General features: G+C 45.7%; 1 protein-coding gene across 3 annotated transcripts in view; it reads right to left on the bottom strand.

Annotated features, from left to right (window-relative positions):
• The window catches only part of Faxdc2 (fatty acid hydroxylase domain containing 2), a 29,496-nt gene extending 5,920 nt beyond the window's left edge, over positions 1-23,576 (bottom strand). Inside the window, exons 1-5 of one of the 3 annotated variants that reach the window (XM_051180623.1) lie at positions 23,453-23,576; positions 6,245-6,292; positions 3,041-3,132; positions 2,840-2,943; positions 864-985 (exon numbers count right to left, since the gene is read on the bottom strand). In XM_051180623.1, the coding sequence (XP_051036580.1) occupies positions 864-985; positions 2,840-2,943; positions 3,041-3,132; positions 6,245-6,292; positions 23,453-23,548 (462 nt within the window). In that variant the 5' untranslated portion in view covers positions 23,549-23,576. Of the gene's footprint in view, positions 1-863; positions 986-2,839; positions 2,944-3,040; positions 3,133-6,244; positions 6,293-19,431; positions 19,525-23,452 lie in introns of those variants that run through there. The other 2 variants (XM_051180624.1, XM_051180625.1) reach the window with 2 other exon arrangements.
• Between the last annotated feature and the right edge of the window lie 2,721 nt (positions 23,577-26,297).

Here is a 26,297-nt window from a genome sequence, read left to right as displayed (position 1 = left end):
ATCTGAACCATGACAGTCATTACAGTGCTCGGCCTTAAAGATGAAGGCATGTTGTCAATGGTGGCTGCTTTGGAGACAGCAGGCCTATAGACAAAACGGTCTTAAGGGTCAGATACTAACAAAGGGCTCCAGTCCGGTCTGCCAGGGTGGATTGGAGGAAGTTCTCCCAGCTCTCTGGCAGCTGCCATCTCAGGAGGGGACCATTTCAGGGGACTCCATCAGGACTCCTTTCTACACTGCTGCCTTTGGTGTCAGGCTGGGCAGACTGCCTTGAGGGCAAAGGTGACTCACCGGGCACCTGGGAAGATTAAGAGCAGATTGCCAAGACAGGGTTTGGGTGGGGCTGAGGGGACAGCTTGTTTTCAGAGTCAGCCACTGCCCTGTTGTGTAAGGGAAGACTGTCTCTGCAGCTTGGCACCAGGAAGGCAGGTCCCGAATACAGTGAGTAAATGCAGCTGCTTAGGAGCTAGGACTTTTCCCTCCTTTACTGTGGCTGTCTTGACAGCTCACTCTACAGGTTGCATTGGATGATGGTGGCGCACACCTTTGATCCCAGAACTTGGGAAGCAGACAGGATCGACAGGATCTCATGTAGCCCTAGTTACCTTCAAACATCCTGTGTAGCCAAGGATGACCTTGAACTTCTAATCCCCCTGCCTCTGCTTCCCTGAGTGACTCTACACCCCCACATGTACATTGGAGGTGGAACCCAAGGCTTCTTTGAGGCTAGATAAGCCTTTTACCCCACCCTCCAGCTCCCCTTCTTTAACTCTCTGGATTCAGGTCACCTCAAAGGTAAGTCTTTATCTTGCCCTAACTTTGGTCCCTGTATTCCCAGAACTAAGAGCTGCAGTGACACTTACCGGTTCATTCTTGCCCAGTTGGATGCGGTAGCGGGAGATGAAGTTGGGTTTCCCTGTTGTGTCCACCACCAGTAGAAGGCCATTGAAGGCCCAGAAGCACAGCCCAGGCACGAGGGCAGTTCCTGAGGCAGAGAGCAGGGGGAGTTGGAGCATCCTCATTATGGGGTCAGAGGCTCTCACTGTAGTCCAGGCTGACCTTGACTCATAACAGATTTCCCCCCTGCCTCTGCCTCTCAAATGCTGGGATTAAAGGTGTGTACCACCACATGTGTGGTTTGGGGTTTTGTTTTGTTCTTTTGACTTGCTTTGAGACAGGGTTTCACTCACTTCCAGCAGTCACCCTGCCTCTGCTGCCTTCTGGAATAACCGCTGCTGTACCCTCTCAGCACAGTTACTGATGCTGTTCCCTTTTGCTCTCAAGTGTTCCTGTTTGGATGGTAAAGCAGTTTGACTGCCTGGTCTCTTTTTTTCTTTTCTTTTTCTTTCTTTTTTCTTTTTCTTTCTTTTTTTTTTTTTTTTTTTTTTTGTTTGTTTGTTTGTTTCTTTTGTTTTGTTGGGTTGTTTTATTTTGTTTTGTTTCTTTTCAAGATAGGGTTTCTCTGTCCTGGAACTAGCTCTGAAGACCACACTGGCCTTGAACTCCCAGAGATCTGCTTACCTCTGCCTCCCTAGTGCTGGGACTAAAGGCATGTGCCACCAAAACTAACTGCCTGGTCTCTTATTCCCAGTACCGATGCTCTATAAAACATTTTAGAATCAGGGCAGTGGTGGCACATGCCTTTAATCTCTGAGTTCTGAGTTCAAGGCCAGCCTGGTCTACAGAGCTAGTTCCAAGACAGCTAGGATTGTTAACATAGAGAAACACTGTCTTTTGAGAGGGGGTCTCTCTCTCTGTAACTTTAGAGCCTGTCCTGGAACTTGCTCTGTAGACTAGGCTGTTCTTGAACCTACAGAAATCTGCCCCAGCGCTGGGAGTAAAGGTTTGTGCCACCACTGTCTGGCATGTCATTTCATGTATGGAGATACAGAGAAACCCTGTCTTGAAAAACAAAAACTTGTAGAAAATATTAGTGGAAGGCAGGAAGCTTGGAAGTTCAATGGCCATCCTCAGCCACATAGCCCATTCTTGAACATCCCGGGATACATGAAATCCTATGTCAAGAAGAAGAAACATAGAGCCTGCAGGGCATCTTAGTGGATAAAGCTCTTGCTAGATAAACCCCATGACCTGAGCTCCACCCCCCAAACCATGTAAAAGTGCAAAGAGAGCAACAGTCTTTGGACTTGTCCTCTGACCTCCACATACATAATACGGCATGTGCATGTCCCCACCCATCTCACACACACAATAACAAGTAAAAATTAAGAAAATACTGACTGAGACAATGCATGCCACATTCTCATGTCCCTAATCTCCCACCTGTGGCAGTCGTCCAGGGATACAGTAGTGGTGCCTAACTACTGTGGCCTCTTACTGGATTGAGAATCCCGATGGACAAAGACATTGTTTCATTAAGCTCTGCCTCTGTCCCCTTCCTCTAGTTCTTTCCTTCCCCAGCAAACATGGTATCTGGGGTAGGAAGGATACAGGAAGGACTTGGCCAGTGTGGGAAGGCCATTGGTAGACTCATTCTGCAGGATAGTTGGGAAAATCCTCAAGTGAAAAAGCGACAGGAAGCAAATACACCACATAGAAATGCTGATATAGCATCTTTAAGAATAACAAGAAAAAGCCAAGTGATGGTGGCACACGCCTTTGATCCCAGCACTTGGGAGGCAGAGGCAGGCGGATCTCTGTGAGTTCAATGCTAGCCTGGTCTACAGAGCTAGTTTCAGGACAGGCTCCAAAGCAATACAGACAAACCCTATCTCGAAAAACCAATAAATAAATAAATAAAACAATAAATGATAATAAAGTAGTGTGGGAAAAGAGCAAGTGTGGAGTCCAACATACAGCCCTCTGGCTGGAACCTCACCTATAATGAACAGGATCCACTCATTGCTTTCAAATGTAGACAGCAGTCTCTCCCATTGGGTCTGCCAAAAGTAGCCAGAAGCACCCCAAAATCTCTGAAGATGCCTTGGAAGGAAAAAGATATTTATGTTTCTGGGAGAAGACTGGAAAGCCAGCTCTTTCATGCCTTGCCTCTCATCCCAAAGGTCTAGAGCACACTTACCATGTGACTGAGTTCCAGAAGGCTACAGACAGGAGCAGCCCAGAGCCCAGGATGAGAGCCGTCCTCCTCATGGAGCCCCAGATGTGTCCCTCCTGCAGTTGAGGGTGTCAGGTCGATCAGACTCCTGCTGGGAGCAGGCTGATGACCTTTCCCCGTCTGTGGAAGGCCCTTCCTACCAAAGGCTCTTGGCTGTAACTGGGTGTGTTTATAAAAACCAGAACTCTAAGCTGGGGGAGGGAACAGGATTGCCCCAACTCCAGAGAAACTGTTGAGCAATGTTGCCACCCAGATCTGGATAGGAAAGGCATTTAACAGCTGTGCCATGTGTATGTCATCAGACCTCTTGGCAAAGGGAAAGAGCCACTCAGTGTGTCCTGGAGTCCCCTTTTCAATGACCACAATTACAGTCAGGTATGGTGGCACACAATTGTAATCCCAGCTCTTGGGAGGCGGAGACAGGAAGATCAAGAATTCAAGATCTGCCTGTCTCACAGAGAGTCCACTGATAATCACTGGATGACAGCCCTTATACAATCTCAAAAAAACAAAAAAAAACAAAACTCTAACCAGAAGTCATAGAAGGCACCAAAGGCTCCCAGTGTGACACCCACATCTCTTGTACTATAGACATTAATGACAAATGTCACACCACACTCTTCCTAAGCCTTGCTGGTCCATGCCTTTAATCCCAGCACTAGGAGGCAAGGGCAGATAGATCTCTGAGTCTGAGGCCAGCCTGGTCTACAAAGTGAGTTACAGAACAGACTACAAAGCTAGAGAAACCCTGTCTCCAAAAACAAAGGCCATAACTGGAGGTGGGCACCTGGGCTCACTCCAGCTAACGAAAAGGACAGCCATGGAGCTTTGATGGGGCTGAGCTGAGAGGACACTACCTTCTACCAGGTTCAGGACCTGAGGGGCATATGGTTTTTGTTAGTCCATTCCCAGACACCTGAATTTTCAAGTCAGATCTCAACCCTGTTTATTCTACTCTCCATCAAAAGATAAAACGTCCTTGGACGCTGTTCGTCACGAGCTGTCTTTTGCGACAGAACCCCTAACCAGGACCTGAAGCTCACTAATGAGGTTTGGTTGCCTGGCCAGCAAGCCTGAGGTCTCAGACTGTGTTTGCCTCCCAGAGCTGGGATTAAACTCAGGTCCTTACACATCAGTACTTTACTGACCAAGCCATCTCCCCATCCCAAGGACTGTCCTCTGACACTCATCACCCCAACTTTCATAAGCTCCTTTGTGTTATTACAGTGAATCCCTTAAAGGGCTCTGAGAACAAATCAGCAACTTTCTAGACTGTCAGGGGATCCTTTTTGTCTCTTTGGTTGGTTGGGTTTTCTTTTTTTTAATAATTTATTTTTTATTTTATGTACATTGGTGTTTTGTCTGTGTGTATGTCTATGTGAGGGTGTCAGATCCCCTGGAACAGGAAGTATAGACAGTTGTAAGATACCCTGTGGGAGCTGGGAATTGAACCTGGGTCCTCTGGAGCAGCTAGTGCTCTTAACCACTAAGCCATCTCTCCAGTTCTGTTTTTTTTTTTTTTTGTTTGTTTGTTTGTTTGTTTTTGTTTTGTTTTGTTTTTGTTTCGATAGTTTCAGTTTATTCCTTCCCAAAAGACCAACCACAATCAAATGAGGTGAGTTTCTTTTATTGTCTTCATAACAAGATCAACTTAGAACTGGATCACTTGGCCCTTTCTCTTCTTATCACCTCCCAGTTCAAAATGCTTGCATCTCTTAATAGCCAGCATCCGCTTAGATCTGCAGTTAGGCTCAACACACTCAAGCCTCAGCACAATCTTCTTTGTAGTTTTAGCCTTTTTTCAGAAAATGGGCTTAGTCTGCCCACCATATCCACTCTGTTTCCTGTCATAACGCCGCTTTCCCTGGGCATACAAAGAGTCCTTGCCCTTCTTGTACTGTGTCACTTTATGGGGCTGGTGCTTGCCACATTTCTTGCAGAACGTCCGGCGGGTCTTAGGAACATTCACCATGTTGGCGGGAGTGATATCGGCACAGAAAGAAAGAGGGAAGGCCAGCGACCTTGTTTTGTTTTTTGAGACAGGGTCTCACTGTTTATCTCTTGCTGGCCTGGAACTCCCTATGTAAATAAGACTGGCTCAAACTCACAGAGCTCTGCCAGCTTCTGCTTCCTGAGTGCTAGCTAGAATAAAAGCCATGGGCCACAGTTGGGGGATTCTTTTTTTTTTTTTTTTTTTTTTTTTTTTTTTTGTTTTGTTTTTTTGTTTTGTTTTGTTTGTTTGTTTCTTTGTTTGTTTGTTTGTTTTTTGTTTTTTTCTTTTTGAGACAGGTTTTTGTTTGTTTGTTTGTTTTTTGTTTTTGTGTTTTGTTTTTCCTGTGTATCCCTGGCTGTCCTGGAACTTGCTCTGTAGACCAGGCTGGCCTCAAATTTACAGAGATCTTGCCTCTGCCTCCTGAGTGCTGGGATTAAAGGCGTGTGGTGTGCCACCACTACCCAGCCAGTTGGTGGATTCTTAAACTTTTGTATTCAATAAACCAAATTAGTTAATGAAAAGTTGAATTTCAGACCTGGGCAAGGTGGCACAAACTCAGACACAGAATAAAATAAATCTTTTTTTTTTTTTTTTAATTACAAAAAGTAAAAAGAAAGGCTGAATTTGATGTGCAGGGTTGGATTCCTTCCAGAGGGTTTCCTGATCTCTGCAGCAGGACAAGTACAGTGGTCGCCTTATAGTGCAGGGACATGCAGGCAGTACAGAGCTGAGCTGGGTCAAGGGATGTCCCTCCATCTCTCAGTGATGGGAGCTGAACAAATGATTGGTTCTCTGGTTCCAAAGCTCAGAGCTGAGGCAGAGAGCGGGTCAGTGTAGGAGGCTGTGGGCTTTCCAGCTTACATGACACACACTCACACACACACACACTCACACCATATACACACAGAACCAAATACCTTGTGTAGTCACAAAGGGATTTGGAGCCTGGTCACCCCTAAAGCCTTGGAGTGTATAGGAAGCATAGTAGAGCTAGGTGGTGGCGGCACACGCCTTTAATCTTCCACTTGGGAGACAAAAGCTAGCAGATCTCTGAATTCAAGGCCAGCCAGGACTATGTAGGGACACCTTATCTCAAAGAATGAAAGAGAACAGGAGAATATGGTGCCCGGGGAGGGGCAGCCCTCAACCAGCACGGTGGGAGAGCAGGTGCTTACCTGGGTGGTCCTCTCATGGCGTCTTGGGCTTTGTATGTCTCCTGTCATCTGGAAAGTAAAGTACAAGTTTTAGAGTCCCTGCCACGTGCCACTGAAGAGGGGGCAGTGGAGGAAGACACGGCTGGCACTAGATAAACTGAGCCTTGCCTTTATACTGGGGAAATAAACAGTAAGTAGCTAGGAAAATGCCAGAAAGGCAGAGTAACGGAAGGGGCAGAGACAATGTGAGATCTTCCAACATTGAAGGCAGATCTTTATACAAAACTGATTTGGGGGGCTGCAGAGGACACAGATTCAGTTCCTACACCCACATGATGGTTCAAAAACCATCTGTAACTCTGGTTCCAGAATATCTGATGCCCCTTCTGGCCTCCTTGGGCACCAGGCTCAGGCAAAGCAATCATATATGTGAATCTTAAAAAACAAACAAACAAACAAACAAAACAAAACAACAACAACAAAAGATTATGTACAGATGTTTTTGTCTTTCATGGGTGTTACACATGAGTGCAGTCCCTGTGGAGCCCTGAAGAGGGCATCTCATAGAGGGGAGGTGGCGCTATAGGTCATTGTGGGACACCAAATATGTGTTCTGGGACCTGAACCGGGTCCTCTGAAAGAGAGCAGCACTATTATTAACGGAGCCACCTGTCCAGCCTGTCCTTTCTCTTTACTGTACCTCTTGGCTCTTTTACTCTGTTTAATTGGGAGTGTACGTTAAGTTCTCAATTGTTGACTCGGAGCCACTGTTCTCTGGGAGGTGTTTGCCTGGGACAGCTAGGATGTGCTGAGAGGCCCTCAGGGTTTGGTACCTGCCTTGATTTACCCCTGGCCTGGCTACTGAATATCCTGTTTGTTTTATGACAAAGCTTTAATAAGCCCATGGAAAGATACTCAGCTTCACTAACCATAAGGGACAATGAGCCAGTCACTTCACACTGGTTGGAATAGCTACTATGAAAATGCAACCTAGAGCTGGGGGTGTGACAGTGACTGTAGCAGGTGTGTAGCTCTCACAAAGCTCTGGGTTCCAATCCCAACAGCAGACGGGGGTGATGCACAAATGCCTGTAATCCCAGCACTCTGGATTCAGGAGGACAGAGTGCAGAGAAGAAAGTTTTCATTGGATCCAGGTGCAGTGGTACCGTCATCATCTCAATGCTGGAGTGGTAAGGACAAAAGGATGCCTGGGGCTCTCATTCGCCAGCTAGTCAGTCTAGCTGAATCAAAAAACTCCAGGTTCAATGAGAGATCCTGCTTGGAAAATTAAGGTGGATGGTCAGGCATGGTGGGGCATGCTTTTAATTTTTAATTCCAACATTGGGAGGCAGCCAGGCTGGCTACATAGTAATAATATGACGAGCACTTGAGGAAGACACCCAACTTCCTCCATGGACTCCACACTCGTGTGTACACACGTGTGCACACACAGATTGTCACTGAAAGCTATGTAGTAATTTCTCCTTGTCTCTAGTAGGCACTTCCAGCATAGTCTGATTCACAAGGCCAGCAGACCAGCCCAGAAGAATGGGTCACCATCAATCCAGTGTGCCTGGGGCCATACCCAGCCGCAGGGATTTCAGGTCTCCTAGCCCAATGTGGGACAAGGAGAAGGAGCTTAGACAAAGGGAAAGAGGATGCTTGGTGTGGGGTAGGCGTGGGCCTGCTTATCCCCTGCCTCTTGGGGAGCTCTTCCCTGAAGGTGCCAGGCAGGGATGAGGAAGCTTGTAATAGGACCTGACAGAGTCATTTCTGTACCACAGAGAAGCCTTGGGGACCCTTTGCAGTGGACACTTCGGGACTGAAGCCTTGGTTAGGACCGGAGGTAGCTGCATCTGTCCATTGCATCAATACACTGGCTTTAAAGGGGATGGCGAAGCACAGTGTTTTAAGGCAGCTGTAGTAGCCCAAGCCAACATTAAACTCGACTTTGAGCCAGGCAGTGATGGTGCACACTTTTAATCCCGGCACTTGGGAGGCAGAACAAGCAGATCTCATATGAGTTCGAGGTCAGCCTGGTCTACAGCGCGAGTTCCAGGACAGCCAAGGCTACGCTGAGTAACCTGCCTCAAACAAAACAAATACAACCAAAAACAAAAACAAACAAAACAAAACATACAAAAAACAAAACAAACAAACAAAACCCCTTAATTTGACTTGGAACTTGTGAGCCTCCTGCCTTCTCACCCATGTGCTGGCAAAAGCCACCAATCCTAGTTTGTGTGGCGCTGGGGTCATCTGAATCATACTCCAGCCCATGCATTTCCTTTAAATCACTGCTTGATTTTGTTTGTTTGTTATTTACTTTGTTGACCTAAAAATAAAAGTCTCTGTGATTCCACCCTGGTCTGGTCCATATTCCTAAGTGGACAGGGAAGATCAGAGAAACTTCCTTCACACCCCGCCAGGACTCTGAGTAACATAGGTCCTTCCCTAGACCCACAGTCTGCTTGCTGTCTGGGGACCTGAAAATGTACGTACAATGCACACAGCCCAGAGAGGCAGGAGGGTGGGGGCTTTAGGTCTGAGCCTATTGACAGTCTTGGGACAAGTAGCCAAATGTCCATGTTTGCTTCAAGATGGGGAAGGGTGAGGTTATCCAGATGTCTGCAGAATGTCTCCTGCCAGCATAGCTCTGGCTCAGTTTTCTCTCTGGTGCTATCAGGCAGTATAAGGTAACCAACAAGGTCAGGATGGCCCTCTCACTTGGGAGAAGGTGGAACATATTTTTGGAGTATTTGTTCTGTAAACTTCCAGAACGTGTGCTGTAACAGCACACAGGTAACCTCCCTTGCAAGTCAAAGTCTTCTCCCAGCATCTTCTAATCAGCAACATTATCTTTGTCAAGAGCTTGTGAAATGTGAACTTTGCACACCTTCCAGAAGCTTTTGTGAAGAACTCACTGTGGACAGGGGACTGTAGCAAATTCTGGAGGTATGAACCTGAAGGAAAACCTTCAGTTCAGCCATAACAACCCATACTTTCCAAAATCACCTTCAGAAGAACCAAGCTAGAAGTCTGGTGATATGCACCCGTCACCCCAACACCTGAGAGACTAGGGACAGTCTGGTCTCCGTAGTGAATATCATGCCAGCCGGGATACATGGTAAAATCCTGTCTCAAAAAAATTAAAGACTGGGGCTGGAGAGATGGCTGAGCTGTTCAGAGAGAGTTTGCTGGCCTGCAACTCCAGCTCTAGGAGATCCCATGCTCTCATCGCTCCTACACATGTACAGGCACACCCACATAAAAACAAAGATTAAAAATAAAAGCAAGCCTTTTTGTTGTTGTTTTTCCATAGCTTTGGACCCTATCCTGGCACTCGCTGTGTAGACCAGACTAAAAACAAATTTTCTAAAGACAGTGATGAATTAATACATGACTTAAAAAAATTAGTGGATCTGTGATGAGAAACTGTTGACGACAAAAGCCCTTGAATGCCCAGGGTGCTTCCCATCCTTAGGCATAGGTCTCTGAGCTCACAATGAACTGTTTCCTCTCAGATGGCTCGCTTCAAACTTCCTCGGGCTTCAGCCTTCCGAGTGCTGGGATTACATGTGACCAACTCAAGTGGCTGAGACTGGGTTTTAGTGTACTGTGAAAGCTGAGCTTTAGTCAGAACCACATCTATGTTTCCAGTTGAGATTTAAAGGGTGGTGGTTGTAGCTGGGTAGGTGCTCACTTAGCATGCACGAGGCCCTCCCTGGGTTTGATACCCAGCACTGCATAAACTAGGCGGGCACGTCTGTGAACACAGCATGTGGGAGGTGGAGGCAGGAAGATTGGTAGTAGTTCATAGTCATTCTCAGTTATTTAGGGAGTTTTTTAAAAATAAATTATTTGTATTTTATGTACATTGGATTTTTGCTTGCATATATGTCTCTGTGAGAGTGTTGGATTCCCTGGAACAGGAGTTACAGACAGTTGTTAGCTGCCACGTGGGTGTTAGGAATTGAATCCAGATCCTCTGGAAGAGCAGCCAGTGCTCTTAACTGCTGAGCCATCTCTTCAGCCCCTACTTATGGATTTTGCAGCCGGCCTAAGCCATGGGACATCTTTATGTCAGGATAGATTTAAGATGGGGCTGTGTGAATGTGGTGACTACCATTAAACTATTCTTTCTTGCCAGTTTTAGTTTCCATGGAAATATAGCACACTCTAAGGACACAGATCAGTCCCAATGAGATCAGGACATAGCTCTCCTCTCTGGAAGCTTTCCATGGGATGCAACTGAAATCCAGTTTTTCAGAAGCTGTCTTAGATTACTTTATGTGTATGGATGTTTTGCATGCCTGCTGCCCATGTAGTTCAGAAGAGGCTATCAGATTCCCTGGAACTGGAATTAGGGATAGTTGTGAACCTGCATGTGAGTGCTGGGAACTGAACCCAGGTCCTCAGCAAGAGCAGCCAATGCTCTTAACTGTTGAGCCATCTCTCAGTCTCTCCAGTTTATTTATTTGTTTGGTTGGCTCGGTTTTTGAGATGGGGTTTTTCTGTTTAACAATCCTGGCTGTCCTAAACTCCCACTGTAGACCTGGCTGGCTTTGAACTCACAGAGATCCACCTGCCTCTGCCTCCTGAATACTGGGATCAAAGACGTGTGCCACCACCACCACACACACACACACCCCACCCTCTCTTTTCCTTTTTCTTTCTTTGAGATACAGTCTCATGTAGTCTCAGCTGGCCTCACTGTGGTGACTGAGGATGTCCTTGAAGTCCTGATCTTTCTGCCTACAACCTTTCTTTGGGCTGGGATTAAGCAAGCATGTCTCTTATCTGAAAGATAACGAGTGCTGGCAAAGACCAAGGAGAAGGGAACCTTAGTACTTTCAGTGGGACCGAAAAAAACGAGCAAGGCCATTGTGGAAATGAGCACAGAACATTCTTAGATATTAAACATGGAACTAGCATATGAGCCAGCCATACTGTTCCTGGGCATGTACCCAAAGGACTCTATACCCTATGCTTTAATTGTTCTGTTATGAGGAACCACCATGACCAGGACAACTTTTAAAGTAAAATATTTAACTGGAGGACTTGCTTAGTTTCAGAAGGTTAGTTGAGGATCACCAGGGGAGGGAACAAGGCCAATGGCTGACAGGCATGGTGCTGGAGAAGTAGCTGAGAGTCCACATCAGATCTTCAAGTTTTCCACCCCCAGTGACACATCTCCTCCCACAAGGCCACACCTCCTAATCCTTCCCAAACAGTTCCATTAACTGGGGACCTAACATTCAAATTGAACCTGCTGGGCCATTCTTATTCAAATCACCAAACCCTACCATAGAGATGCTTGCACGTCCATGCTCATTGCTCGCATGCCATGCTCATTGACAGTTTAGAATATCTAGATGCTGAGCAGCTAAACATTCAGGATGACACATGGAAACCAAAGTCTCTCATCTCAGGTGGCTCCTCCAACAGTCTGGCCTGGGTGATGACCACTGCAGCCAGTGCAGCTGTGGGCTCATGATGCGGTGACAGTTAACACCCACACCAGCAGGCTTCAGAGCCCACATCCGTTACCAGGGAGCCTGGCTGGTACAGCAGCAATCTGCAAGGGCTTGTGTTTTTGAAATCAGTTCCTGGAGGGTGCCCATAACCAGGGCCACCAGATGTTTTCAAAGGGGTGCTGAGGCAGTGTAGACTGTTAACCTGACCAGAAACTGAAACCTCCTTTCATGAACAAATGGAAAGTAAGCTTTGATGTGCAAGTTACTTGAGGGTGAGAACTGTGAACACAAATCAAACCTCATTATTATAACAGTACCATTGTTTCAGTGATCATGGAAGGCAGTCACTGAGATCTGTAGAGTTGGGCTGTCCAAGTGCTTGACTTCCTTGAGCCAGCTGTGTGATGGTTTATTTGTGAGTCAATTAAAATAAAGTGATTTAATCTAGAAAAAAAAAATCACTTTTTTTTTTTTAAGTGAAGGGAGGTATGGGGTGTAGCTCAATAGTAGAGCATCTTCCCCTGCATATGAGGCCCTGAATGTTATCTTCATTATTATACTCAGAAGGAAGGAAGGAACAATATATTTGGGGGGGGGCAAACAGACAGACAAGCACTAGGGTCTCTCATAGATGGAATCTAACAAAGTTGACACCTGATGGTCAAATGATTTTGAGAGGATGGTGGGTCTGAGACTGTGGAGAAAGCAGAAGAAAGGGCCCTGGAGAGAGGTCATCACAGATAGGAGCAAACTCTCTGGGGGTACTGTAGGTTCATCGAGACCCAACAAACGCTAGGCCTATGACAGCCATGGTCATTTAAGAGGCAGAGCTGAGCTCTGGGAACCAGGGATTGCTGGGAGCAAGGGGTGAGGACACACATTTGCTGGACTCTGCTGCAGACACACAGGACAAAGGGAGGAGGCTCTCCTCCTGTGTGGGAAGGCCCTGGGGCTGTGGCAGCAGTGGAGTTTATCTACTGTGGTTCCCTGATGTGTTGTTTGTTGAGCTATGCCAACACCCATGAACTGGAGGTGGTGGCCAGGCTCCAGAGTCCCTGAGGATGAGGCATAGTTTCTGGAATCTATGTCAAATACTTCGCTTCCTGAGACCTTCTCTGCCTGGGGTAGACAAATTTTCAGTTCTATGAGGGCAGAGAAAGTTTCTAGGGATAGGCTCCCAAGGAATGAGGGGAAGCAGGGGGCCCTGGAACATAGAAACGGCTTTACACTGCTGCCGACAACTTGGCTCAAATTAGTAATTTTTTGTTTTTTTTTTTTTTTTTTTTTTTTTGGTTTTGGTTTTGTTGAGACAGGGTTTCTCTGTATTGCTTTGGATCATGCCCTGGAACTAACTCTTGTAGACCAGGCTGCCCTTGAACTCACAGAGATCCGCCTGCCTCTGCCTCCCAAGTCCTGGGATCAAAGGTGTGAGCCACCACCGTCCAGCTTCAAATTAGTAAATTTGACAAGTAAAATTAATGACATTTATAAAATATTTAACATTATATACTATAATATTTATTTATTTATTTATTGAGACTGGCTGTGACTGCATAGCTCTGTGTGGCCTGGAACTCGGAGATATCCCCCTGCCTCTGCCTCCTGAGTGCTGGGATTAAAGGGGTGTGCCACCATGATCAGCAACATCTCTTTTTAAAATGTTTCCTCTCTCCTACTTGATGGCTAAACTGTTTTTCTCTACCTTTAATGAAAAAAAATTTTTTTATTGGTCAGAGTGTAGTGATGCACACATTTTTTTTAAATTGTGGCACACCCCCTTTAATCCCAGCACTCAGGAGGCAGAGGCTTGTGAATCTCTGAGTTCCTGCCAGATAGGGAAATACTGTCTGAAAACAAAATGTGTGTGTGTGTGTGTGTGTGTGTGTGTGTGTGTGTGTGTGTGTTGTGTGTGTACCATCTGATGAGGACCGTGGACACTGAACTTGTGTTCTCTGGAAGAGCAGCAAGTGGCCCTTACTGCTGAGTCATCTCTCCAGTCCCCTTCTCTCTCCCTCTCTAATCTAAGAGTTGGAAGTTACCTTAGGCTGGTCTTGTTCTAATGTAACAGTGTGGTAGCTAGTTAGAGAACAGTAGCACAGAAGTCCACAGGATGGATCCCAGCCTCATAACCAGCAACTTGTGAAAGCAGGAGCCGAAACAGCACAATTCTGACCTCAGGCTCTGGGTGGAGATGAGGCTTCTGAAACCGCCCAAAGCTCCTAACACTAGGCCAGGAGACATCTCAGTGGGTAAAGCATCTGCTAGGCAAGGTTCGATTCAGGAACCCGAGTGAACATAAAAAGCTAGTGTACTGGTGCATCTATCAGCTCCAATCTTTAGTCTCAGTACTTGTAGGTACAATGGGAGGCACAGATAGGAGACTCAATGCAAAGTTTCGTGACAGGAAGTAAAGCAAGACTCTGCCTCAAAGGAAGCAGGAGGGAAAGAACCAATTCCTATTACACACACACACACACACACACACACACACACACACACACACACACACACACAATAGATCATGGTTAGATAAAAGAGAAATATTCTAATATTATCATCTAGCCATTGGCTTCTTGTGAAGCAACAAATATTCTTGTCCCATTCCTTAAGAGTTAATCAAGGCTGGGTGGTGGTGGAACAAGCCTTTAACCCCAGCACTTGAGAGGCAGAGGCATACATGACTATGAGGCCTTCCTGGTCTACGGAGTGAGTTCTAGGACATCCAGAGGTACACAGAGAAACCCTGTCTCAAAAAGCCAAACCAAAAAACAAAACAAAACATAACAAAACAAAACAAAAAAACCACACACACAAAATAAAACAAGTAAAAAGCCCTTCAAAGCAAGTATAGCCACTTACCAGGTTTGAAGCCAGTCTGAGATATACAAGACCCTTCAAATTTAAAGATAAGAATGACTTCCTTCCCTGTTCCTAACTTTCAAGATAGTATTATCTAACTTTTCCAGATGACACAGTGTTTGGAAGAGTGAGTACTATTTAGGATAAGGGACACATCCTGGAAAGAGAAAACAAGACACAATAATATGCACTAAAAACAGGTTCCTGGTATTACAGTGAATTGATTATCTCTTAAAGAGAACTTGGCTTGCTATGATTTTTTATAAATTTAATACTTTTCAGCATTGGTCTGTGTAAAGCAGATGGTGGGAGCTGTGCTGCCTTATTTAAACAAACAAACTCAATTTGGAAAAATTATGCCTTAAACATCTAAGAGCTAGTTGGGTGGCGGTGGTGGTGTAAACAGAAGGATTGCCATTGGTAAACAAGCATAAAGGCATGGTTCTATTTACTAGAAAAACAGGTATTTTAGGGGGTCCCTATCTGCTGGGAATTACCTTTAATCCTCCAGGGATAATTTTAACTGTAAGCTTCCCCCAAAGGTCAGCTACCTCATGCTAGGGATCCAGATCTGGACAGCCTGCCGCACTCAGATCTCCACTCTGCAGAATGACAAAAATCCTGCTTGCTCTTCCCTCTGCCCCCAGCCTGATCCCCAGTAATCTTTCTTTCTGCCCAGAGTGCTCTGGTTAGTTTCTCTGCATTGTTGCTTATGTAGGTATGTTGTTATGGTGTGTGTTGTCCTTATGTGAATGGGTGTGTCATTTATATAAAAATGTCCCATTACATCTTTTTGTCTTGTTTGGAGCCTGTCCTGGAATTCTTTGTAGACCAGGATGGCCTCCAGTTCACAGAGATTCCCCTGCCTCTACCTCCTGGGTGCTGGGATTAAAGGCCTGTGCCACCAATGCCCAGCTGCTTTATTACATGTTAATTAACATATCTGTGTGTGTGAGTGTGTGTTCATGCATGCATATACAGCCATAGCCCACATGTGGTGATCAGAAGACAACCATTAAGAGTCAATTCTCTCTTTCTACCTCGTGAATTCTGGAGATGAAACTCAGGCTCTCAGGCTTGACAAGTGTCATTTTACCAACTGAGCCAGTCTGACAAAAACTTTTCTTTGTAAACATCTTGTAAAGCTATTTTAATGATTTTTTTTTAAGTTTTGTTTGTTTTCAAGACACTGGCTTGAGTAGGACTGGCTATCTTGGAACTTTCTCTGTAGACCAGGCTGGCCTCAAACTGCCTGCCTCTGCCTCTCAAGTGCTAGGATTAAAGGCTTGCCCCACTATAACTGGCATTCTTTTTAATTTTGAATTCTGTCTGTATCGGTGTGTGGTTTTCCTATGTGGAAACACTGCCTGTGGAGGCCAGAAGAGGGCGTAAGATTCCTCTGAAGCTGGAATTAAAGGCACGTAGGGGCTGCCCAGTGTAGGTGCTACAGAGCTCAGGTCCTCTTCAAGAGCAGCAAGTGCTCTTAATTCAAACATTTGTGATTCCAGTTCCTGGGGATTCAACACCCTCTTTTAGCCTCCAAAGGCTCCAGGCACACATAAACGTGGTACACAAACATACATGCAGGTTAAACACTCATACATGTAAAACAAAAGTGAATAAATATTAAAAACAAACCAAACCAGGAAACTAGGTGGGTAACTAAGAAGGGCTGCTTCTTCCTGTTTCTTTCCTCCTTCCTCTGGAGAGGAGTAACAGCCCATTCCTCTGCAGCTACCTATGAGTGCTGGAGTCCTGGATGAAGTACCACATCCAGCTGGCTTTGTCTTTGCATCAGGCTCTTTCTTTGTAGCCCAGGCCAACCTCATCCAGAATGCTGGGGTCACAGGTGTGTGCCATTACACCTGGCCTAATAACTTACAGAACAAAAACAATAACAGTCTCAACAAAATCGCTGGTGTTGCCTCATGCCTGCAATCCCAGCACGGGGGAGGCTGAGGTGGGAGGACTGGAAGAGGAGTTTCAGGCTGGCCCGAGGTATCCAAAGTAAGCTGGGCGTGGTGGGCCAGGGCTAGCATCCCAACTCTTTTTCTTTCTTTCTTTCCTTTTTTTTTTTTTTTTTTTAAAGACTGGGTTTCTCTGTGGCTTTGGAATCTGTCCCACAACTAGCTCTGTAGACCAGGCTGGTCTCAAAGTCACAGAGATCCGCCTGCCTCTGCCTCCCAAGTGCTGGGACTAAAGGCCTGTGCCACCACAGCCTGGCACATCCCAACTCTTGAAAGAGTCAGGAGTTCAAAGCCAGCCTTACCTAATGAGTTTGAGGCATGAGGGCCTCAGGGGGAAAAAAAAATCAGCATCAAACAAACAAAACCAAACCCCCAATCCAAAACTAGGTCAGCCCTCGTGGTCATCTGGCCCTGCTTCTGTTTTGTAGCTCAAGAGACAGACAGCAGAAGTGACTTGCTCCAGGGCTAGGGAGCTGGTCCAGTGCGTAAGAGCACTTGTATAAGCATGAGGACCTAAGTTCAGATCCGTAGAATCTAAATGAAAATCCAGGCATGGCCAATAGCCCCTTTGCTGTGGCAGGTGGAAACACGAGTATGGCTCTTTCCTGCTCCGCCCTCTTTCCCCCTCTCTTCTTGGCTCTCCTTCCTGCTCTTCTCCTGGGCCAGATAGGATTTTTCCTATCTCTCTATCTCTGTGTCTCTTTGCCTCTTTTCTCTTTCCTTCCCCTTTCTCTCCCCTGTCTAATAAAACTCACTAAAAAAAAAAAAAAAAAAAAAAAAAAAAAAATGGCTGGAGAGATGGCTCAGAGGTTAAGGGAACTGGCTGCTCTTCCAGAGGTCCTGAGTTTAATTCCCAGCAACCATATGATGGCTCACAACCATCTGTAGTGAGATCTGGTGCCCTCTTCTGACCTGCAGGGGTATATACAGACAGAACATTGTATACATAACAAGTTTAAAAAAAGAAAAGAAACACCATGTGTCAGGCTAGTGGCCAGCATGGCTTTCAGTGCAGGAGGCTAGGCTACCCCTGCCCACCTCCCTTTTTAAATTTGTTTTTGCTTTTTTGAGATCGAGTTTCTCTGTGTAGTCCTGGTAGACCAAGATGGCCTCAAACTCACAGGGATCTGCCTATCTCTGCTTCCTGAGTGCTGGGATTAAAGGCATGTGCTACTACTGTCCAGCCAGAAATATTTTTTAGAATATATTTCATTATAACTCACAGAGATCTGTCTGCCTCTGCCGCCAGTGGAAGCCAGGCTTCTCAACATTTTGTCTCAGGCTCCATGTTCTTTAAGAATTCTATTTCACAAGTGGGGCAATGTCAGAGCCAGCAACTGACATAATGCTTTGGCCACCCCCAGCCTCTTCACAGGCTGTTTGTATCCTGGGGAAGAGCCAGCCAGTCAAGACCTCCTAGCCAAGCTTTAGTGGCACATACCTTTAATCCCAGCACTTGGGAAGCAGAGGCAGGCAGATCTCTGTGAGTTTGAGACCAGCCTGGTCTTCAGAGCCAGTTCCAGGACAGGTTCTAAAGTATTGCAGAGAAACCCTGCCTCAAACAAAACAAAAACAAAAAAACAAAAAAAAAACAAAAAAAAAACAAAAAAAAACAAAAAAAAGAAAAGAAAGAAAAAAGAAAGGAAGGCCTCCTGGACAGTCACCAGCCTCAGAAACAGCAGCCTAAACATGCCCTTTTGCAAGAGAAGGCTCACAAGAGCAAGAGTGGCCCTAGTGTGAGAAGAGCCAGAAGGAAGGGTGGCTGACACTGAACAGAGATGAAGGGTTCTCCAGAAGCTCAGACTCCCTTTGGGCAGTGTCCTTTAAGAGTTTCTGGCCAGTGGGTTATGGTTGTGCACATTGGGAATCCCATTTACATTGGATGACAAAGCAGGATGATCACAGTTCACAGTCACCCTGGACAGCTTGGCAAAACCTTGTCTCAAAATTAAACAAATACCAGAAAAACCTGTGTGGCTTGATTATAGAACACGCCTAGCATCTGTAAGGCCCTGGGTTCTAACCCTTGTACAATTTAAAAAACAAACAAAAAACAAACAAACAAACAAACAAAAATCACCAATATGTCAGTACGTGCCTGTTGGCTTAGGTGGTGTCAAAGCGCCAAACACAGCTTGGCATCCAGCCCACATTCAGGAAACACTTCCTGAATAAATAAACACAGAGCCCAAAATAAGAAAAGTGTTTTGTTTTGGCTCCCAGACTGTACCCAGTGCTTGTGGCTGAGCACTTCTATGGTTTTCTTCCCTGCTGGTGTGACTTGCTTGGTAAAGGCAGAAGCAGACCCTCTTTGCATTTATTTTATCAAATTGACTTGCTCTGTCTCAGCCAGTGACAAATGTTTCAAATTACAAGACAAACTGACAGCAACTCACATGCAGAAGCCCCATGTCTGGCCTGGATTAAGCACCTAGGATCTCCCTGCAAACCATTTCGCCGTGCCATCTCTACCCAATAGCTTTGGTAGGAGTCCCTCTTCAGGACTATTGGACACATTGATCACCCAGACCTGGAGCCACTTTTACTGAAGGCACCTTGACCTGGCTCACCAGCTCCCAGCCCACACTCCCTCCTGAGACTTCCCGAGTGTGGCAGTTTGCAGCAGCCCTGGTAGGATGAGGGTTGCCTCCCAGCAGTCTCTTCCAGTTTCACTTTCCTTTGGGGAGCTGTCTCTCTACCAGCTTTAGAACTAAGTCAGTTTTGAGAAAAGCAACATGGAGGAGAGAAAAGGTGCAGACACAGGCAGGTGGTGAGGAACAGGTAGAGAACAGCCCAGGCACACTCCACCTGCCGAGGAGGGGCAAGGACAGGCTGATGGCAGAGTGGGGGCTTGGATGTACCCTGGCCTTCCCAAATGGTCCCCTCCCAACAGTCCCCTGCTCACCTCTGCAGAGGGCTGTTCCCAAGAGTCCCTGTCTCCAAGCCACAGGTCCAGCCTATAGTGCTTCTGTCTTTTTTTTTTTTGTGGTTGCTGCGTAGTTCTGCAGGCTAACCTTATTGTCACCGGGCTCAGCTTGGGTGGGTCGGGAGGCTGGCCCTGGTGATCACATTACATGGCTGATGACTGGCTCTGGCCAGGCACGTGATGAGAAAAAGTTTAGGTCTGCGTGGGCTGGAAACTGAATGCCTTTCCCTTGGAAGGACATGCCCTTAATGAGAGAGGACAGCTCAAGGAAACAGGGCGTGGGCCCAAATTCTGCTCCCTTCCAACTTTCTTTTTCCCTCTGTCTTCTCCAGTTTTAGAAAATGTTAACACATGTCAGACAGGCTGAGGAAAAGATGTGTGTAGTAGGCAGTGGCACACAGTTAGTCCAAAGGTTCCAGATCAGAGAAGTGACTGATTCACTTTTCCTTTTCTCTCTTCCTCCCCTCCCTCCCTCCCCCACCAAAATGTGTGTGTGTGTGTACACACACACACACACACACACACACACACACACACACGCGCGCGCACACACACACACAGACACACACACAAGCACGCATGCACGCGCGCGCGCGCACACACACACACACACGTTGCATTTAATTTTGTTGTTTTTTTCTCTGCATAACAGAACTTGCTTTCAAGACTAGGCTGGCCTAAAACTCACAGAGATCTGCCTGCCTCTGCCTCCCAAGGGCTGGGATTAAAGATGTTTGCTACTACTACCACACCCAACTTTAATTCTATTTTATTTTGTTTTTCCAAACAGGGTTTCTCTGTGCAATGGTGCTAGCTGTCCTGGAACTAGCTCTGTAGATCAGGCTGGCCTCGAACTCACAAAGATCTGCCTGCCTCTGCCTCCCAAGTTTTAATTTCTTTTTAAAACTTAACTGTATATCTGTGTGTTTGCCTGTCTGTATGTGCAGCACTTGGCTGCAGGTATCCCAGGAGGCCACAAGAGGTTGTCTGCTCCCCCAGAACTGAATTTAATTTACAGGCTCTTGTGAGCTGTCCCATGTGGATACTGGTCTTCCACAAGAGGCAGATATCTCTCCAGCCCCATTCCTCAGTTTTCTGAGAGGCAGGTCCTCATGTAGCTGGGCTGGGCTTTGACTCATGTTTCAAGGACGACCTTGAGTTCCTGATTCTCCTGACCTCCAATAGTGGTGAGATTATAGGCATGTGCCAGAGTTGGTATCTCCAGAATTGGGGTGGCACATGGCCTTGTGCATGCCAGGCCTGGATTCTGCAAACCCCTTCAGAAGCAGTGCGCATTTCACTGTCCTTCATTGTATTTTAATACTGCTTTAAAAATATTTTTACTATATGTGTGTGTGTTTGTGGGAATGTACACATGTGGGTACAGGGGCCTTCAGAGAGCTGGAGTCCCACGTGGTTGTGAGCTGCCTGATTGGGGTATTTGGAATTGAACTTGGCAAAGGCAGTAAAAGTTGAGCCATCCCTTCAGCCCTATTTATTTATTTACTTATTTACTTATTTCAGATGGGGCGTCAGGTAAGCCAGACTGCCCTGGAACTCCACCTGTAGAGGATGGCCTTGATCCTGCTCCTCACACCTCTTCCTTCCCTGATGCTGGGGTTACACCTTGATTTTTTTTTTTTTTTTAAGATTTATTTATTGTGTATACAATATACTGCCTGTGTGTATGCCTGCAGGCCAGGAGAGGGCACCAGACCTCATCATAGATGGCTGTGAGCCACTATGTGGTTGCTGGGAATTCAACTCAGGACCTCTGGGAGAGCAGCCAGTGCTTTTAACCTCTGAGTCATCTCTCCAGCCCAGGTTTTTAACATCTGAATGTGGAGAGTTTTCCATCTAGTGCACTGGAGGGTTGCTGTGTTGCTGTGTATAGGGGTGCTTGCTTGTGACCCCAGCATTCAGTAGAGTGAGGAAGGAGGACTGAGCACTGGAGGGACGCCAGGGTTACCCAGTGAGACTGTCTCACAAAGCTAATGTCCAGATGTGTCACACATTATTTAGCCAACAAAAGACCATGCCTTAGTCATATTCTTGGACCAGTTTGTTGTATTAAATCAGGGCTCAATGAAACATTCAACACTTGCTTAAAAATTAACTACATGGTTGGGTACAACTTGTTCAGAGTTTTCCTCATCTCTGAGAGGCATCAATATACTTTCCTCCATTCTTTAGGTAGATGTTTACATAATGAGCGTATAGTGTGCACTGATCAGATACGGTTCCCTTATGGCAGGTTCCTGGCATGGACAGTGTAGTACAGTGGGTAAGGTGCCTGCTTACCATGACAGAGGCCCTGAAACCTACTTTGGGTCCTTTCCTGATTTCATTATCCACTCCTCCAAGTGTCACTGCTATGGGCAAACTTCCACTCTTCACTTACAAATATGCACAGGAACTTTCCCTTTCCTTTCATCCCTGCTTCTAAAGCACCCCTCCCCCACCCCAGGGTGTTTCTCCTGTTCTCACCCACTCTCATGCCTCTGGTTCTTTCTGTGGTTGGAAACATCTGTGCAATTCGGGCTCCCGCTGCTCCTAGAACATTATAGGACATCACAGTTCAAAAGAAGGTTTCTGGTCCTGCTCATGAGAAAGCAAATCAGGAGGCGGAGACACAGCCCAGGGTTAAGAGCCCACACTGTTCTTCCACAGGGCCCAGCACCCATGTCTAGCAGCTCCCAATCCTCTGTACTCTTGTTCCAGGGGATTCAATACCTCTGGCCTCTTCAGGAACCTGCATTCACTGGGACACATACACAGACACAGACACACATAATTAAAAAAAAATTTTTTTTTCAATATTGGAGACTGGGTTTGCTGTGTGAATGGATGACAAAGAAAGTTTCAGAGGTGACAAGAGCTCAGCTGGCAAATTTCCCTCTCACTTGCCTACCTCTTTCCATTGGCCTATATTTCTATCTGCCCAGCTCTGTGTAGGCCAGGACCAACTTTTTTTTTTATGCTGTATTCACTTAGCAGTGTGAATATCTTCACAGTGGCCTTACTTCTCAGTCAGTCACCTGTAAAACATATCTCAGCTATCACCTTATGGGAAAAACTAGCTGCCTTTTGAACCAAATTTAGTAAAATTCAAATTGTTTCTGTTTTTACATCTGTAGATATCAAAGTCATATTCAAAAGACAAACCAGGCTGGGTGTGATGCTACACATCTGTAAACCCAGCATGGAGACAAAAGGATCAGGAGTTCATATCTGAAGTTAGCCTGTGCTATGAGAAACCACTTCACAGCCTTGTTCTCCACTCCGAATCTCAACCAGCTCTTTTCCTGAGTGAGTAGGAACTCCAGGATTTCCCCAGGCACCTGGAAGGAGTCTCCTAGGTCTGCCTCTTCTTGGCCTGTACTACAGCCTCCTGGTTTACCTCTCTGCAGCTATCTGACCTTTCATAACCTCTTCACAAAAAACTCATCTCCCAGCCTCTGCTTGAAATACACTTGCCCAACTCCTCATTTCTTTCCTTTCTGTTTAAATTTCACCTCCTCAGAGAGACCTTCTTTCCTGCCTGTCATTCTCCCTTCTTTTGCCCCCCACCTGCTCTAGTATATTGTTCTGGATTATCAACTGGGCTCTACAAATATTACGATTTCTCAGAATCACTTACGTACATTTGAGATCAATTTTTATATAGCACAGGCTGGTCTAGAAATCAGTGTGTAGCCAAAGATGGCCTTGAGCTTCCTTCCTCAACCTTTTGGGTGCTAGGGTACAGGTGTGGCACCACACTGATATTCCTTTCTCTCTCTCTCTCTTCCTTCCTTCCTTCCTTCCTTCCTTCCTTCCTTCCTTCCTTCCTTCCTTCCTTTCTCCTCCTCCTCTTCTTCTTTTTAACAGGTTCTCACTCACTATGTAGCTCTGGTTGGCCTAGGACTTGCTATGTTCACCAGGCTGGCTGCAAGTTCCCAAGCATTGGCATAGAGGAGTGTGCCATACACCACCCTTTCTTACTAGAATGCCTGTTTACCTGTTCATCAGCCTCTGTTTCATTCACCAGTGTTAACATGAGTCCATGATCACAGCAAAGGTTCCAGAAGACAAACCTCCTGGATGAGCCCTTCATCCTGGGTGAGGAGTCAGGAGTCTTTGAGAGGCAACCTCCTTAGTCAAGCTATCTGTTTCCTTTTCTATGAAACAGAGGATGCATAGTTGGAACACTTTTGAAATTAATAACACTTTTGAGATAGGGTCTTGTTATGTAGCCCAGGCTGGCCTTGAACATGTGGCAATTATTTTGCCTCTGCCTCCTGAGTGCATTACCACATCTAGGCCAGGTTTTTTGAAGTTTAAAGGTCTCTTGATTAATATAGGGAGATTTGAAATGTTACTTTAGTAGATTTTAAGGCAAAGGGAAAATCTAATACAGATAAAACAGATTTAATATAGGTTTCTAAGAATGAACTGGAGGCTGTGGCTGTGGCTCAGGGACAAAGTATTTGTTGGTGAGGCCCTGGGTTCAACCTATCACTACACAGAAACCTGAAATTGTTACACAGCAGGCTTTTGTTTTTTGTTGGATGCAAATAAAATGTTCAGACACTTAGACTGAAACAAGCATGTATCTAGAACAAAATGGGAGTTTAGTTAAAATAACCATTTGGCAATATGGGAGGTAAACATTTCTCCCATCTATGAGGGCACTGGCAAGAGCTTTAGGTTTAAACAGAGGACTGGGTCTGGGTGAGAGGCCTGGGTAATGAAGCAGTCTTGGTGAAATGTGGTTGGTCCTTATCTAGGGAAGAGGTTTAATCTGGTTGGTCTGTCTAGAGCAGACCCTCCTGGAGTTAGCATGCCAATCTGACCCAAATTTACAACAAAGGGAACAGATGTTAAGTGAAGGCAGGATGGCAGAATCTTAAACTGCTTTCAATTTTTCCAGTAATATTTATTTGTGTGTGTACAAATCATGGATCATATGTGAAGGTCATAATCTGAGTCCTGGGGATTTGACTCATGCCTCAGGCCAGACAGGGCTTTCTCCATCAAGCCATCTCACTAATCTTTAGCCTGCCTTTTTTTTGTTGTTGTTGTTGTTTTGTTTTGTTTTATTTTTTGAGACAGGGTTTCTTTGTATTGCTTCGGAGCCTGTCCTGGAACTAGCTGTGTAGACCAGGCTGGCCTCGAACCCACAAAGATCCACCTGCTTCTGCCTCCTGAGTGCTGGGACTAAAGGCATGCTCCACTAATGCCTAGCTTTCTTTAGCCTGTTTTTATATATTTACTCAAAACATTTATTCATTTAAAAGATTTTTAAAAAGATGTATTTATTTTAGTGTACATTGAGGTTTTGCCTGTATGTATGTCTGTATGAAGGTTGTCAGATCCCCTGAAATTGGAGTTATAGGCTGTTATGAGCTGCCATGTGGGTGCTGGGAATGAACCTGGGTCCTCTGTAAGAGCAAGTGATGCTCTTAACCAGTGAGCCCTCTCTCCAGGCCCTATTTATTTATTTTTGAGACACTATCTCCTGTGTAGCCCTGACTGTCCTAGAACTCACTAGGTAGACCAGGCCTAGAACTTTTGGCAATCCTCTGGGCTTCGTTTCCCATGTTCTGGGTTACAGGTGTGAATTATGGCTTCTTGTGTTTGTTTGGCTTTTGAGACAGGGTTTCTTTGTGTAGCCTTGGCTGTCCTAGAACTCTCTTTGTAGACCAGGCTGGCCCAGAACTCAGAGATCCACCTGTCTCTGCCTCCCAAGTGCTAGGATTAAAGTCAATTAAAGGCATTTGCCACCACCACTCAGCAAACTACTGTTTCCTTAACCCCCTTTTTAGCCACCTTGTGGCCAAAACCAGTTTCTAAGTACTGGCTCTAATGAAGGGCAGATTAATATAAAGTGTTAGACCTTGAGTGAGAACTTAAATGGGGGGGGGGGTTGGTAAGCAATCCATAGGCTTATAGCATGCCTGGTTTTGTAAATGTGGTCACAGAAACTGATTTAGTACTGACCTGGAGGTTATTTGTCCATATTCAAAATACTTCAAACTCAAATGTATTTCAGATCTTATTTTCTTACACATAGTATACATTTTTTTTTTAAAGAAGTGAATACTTTTATTCAGAATGGGATAACAGGAAGCCAGGCTGGCCATGGAGAGCTATCACCCACTCTTTTTTGTTTTGTTTTTGAGACAGGGGTTCTGGCACTTTGTAGACCAGGTTGGCCTCTAATTTACTGATATCTGCCTGCCTCTCCCTTCCAAGTGCTGGGATTAAAGGCATGCACCACCACCATCCTCAACCACTCTTAAGAACCCTGTTATAACCATTGTTTTTCTGTGTGTTCAAAAGTATGCTTTTCCAGTTGAAGAAATGAATTTAAACCTTACTTTCTTTCACTTGCAGTTTGAAAGCCATTGTTTAAAGTGCAGACACTACACTCCAATGCCTCCTGAAATACAACTGGTGTTTGATGAGAAGCTCTAGGTGAAGGGTGTGGGGCGAACAGGATGTTTCCTATTTAACGCTTTCAGTGCACACCAGGCCTACTGGTGGCAAGAAAAAAAAAATTCCAAGAATTTCAAAGGCTGCTCCTCACATGACTCGCACATGACAGACCCACCCTTTCCTGAATCTCTTTTACAAGTGTGTGAACAGAGCACTGACCGCACGGAACACGAACTGACTGAGGAAGGGCAGTGTCTAGCTAGCCCACACAACCCGACACCTCAAAAGAGGCCGGCTGTGTTGCAAATGTCGTCAACATTGTTGCAGAGAGAACCCAGAGCAGATACAGTTACTAATTACTCCTTTTTAGGGTCCACTGTTGTTTCTCTATCTAGGGGTTCATCATTATCGAAACCTTGAGACCC

The sequence above is a fragment of the Phodopus roborovskii genome, unplaced genomic scaffold (assembly GCF_943737965.1).
Source record: "Phodopus roborovskii unplaced genomic scaffold, PHOROB, whole genome shotgun sequence".
NCBI lineage: Eukaryota > Metazoa > Chordata > Mammalia > Rodentia > Cricetidae > Phodopus > Phodopus roborovskii.
This window is presented reverse-complemented; position numbering and strand designations above follow the sequence as displayed.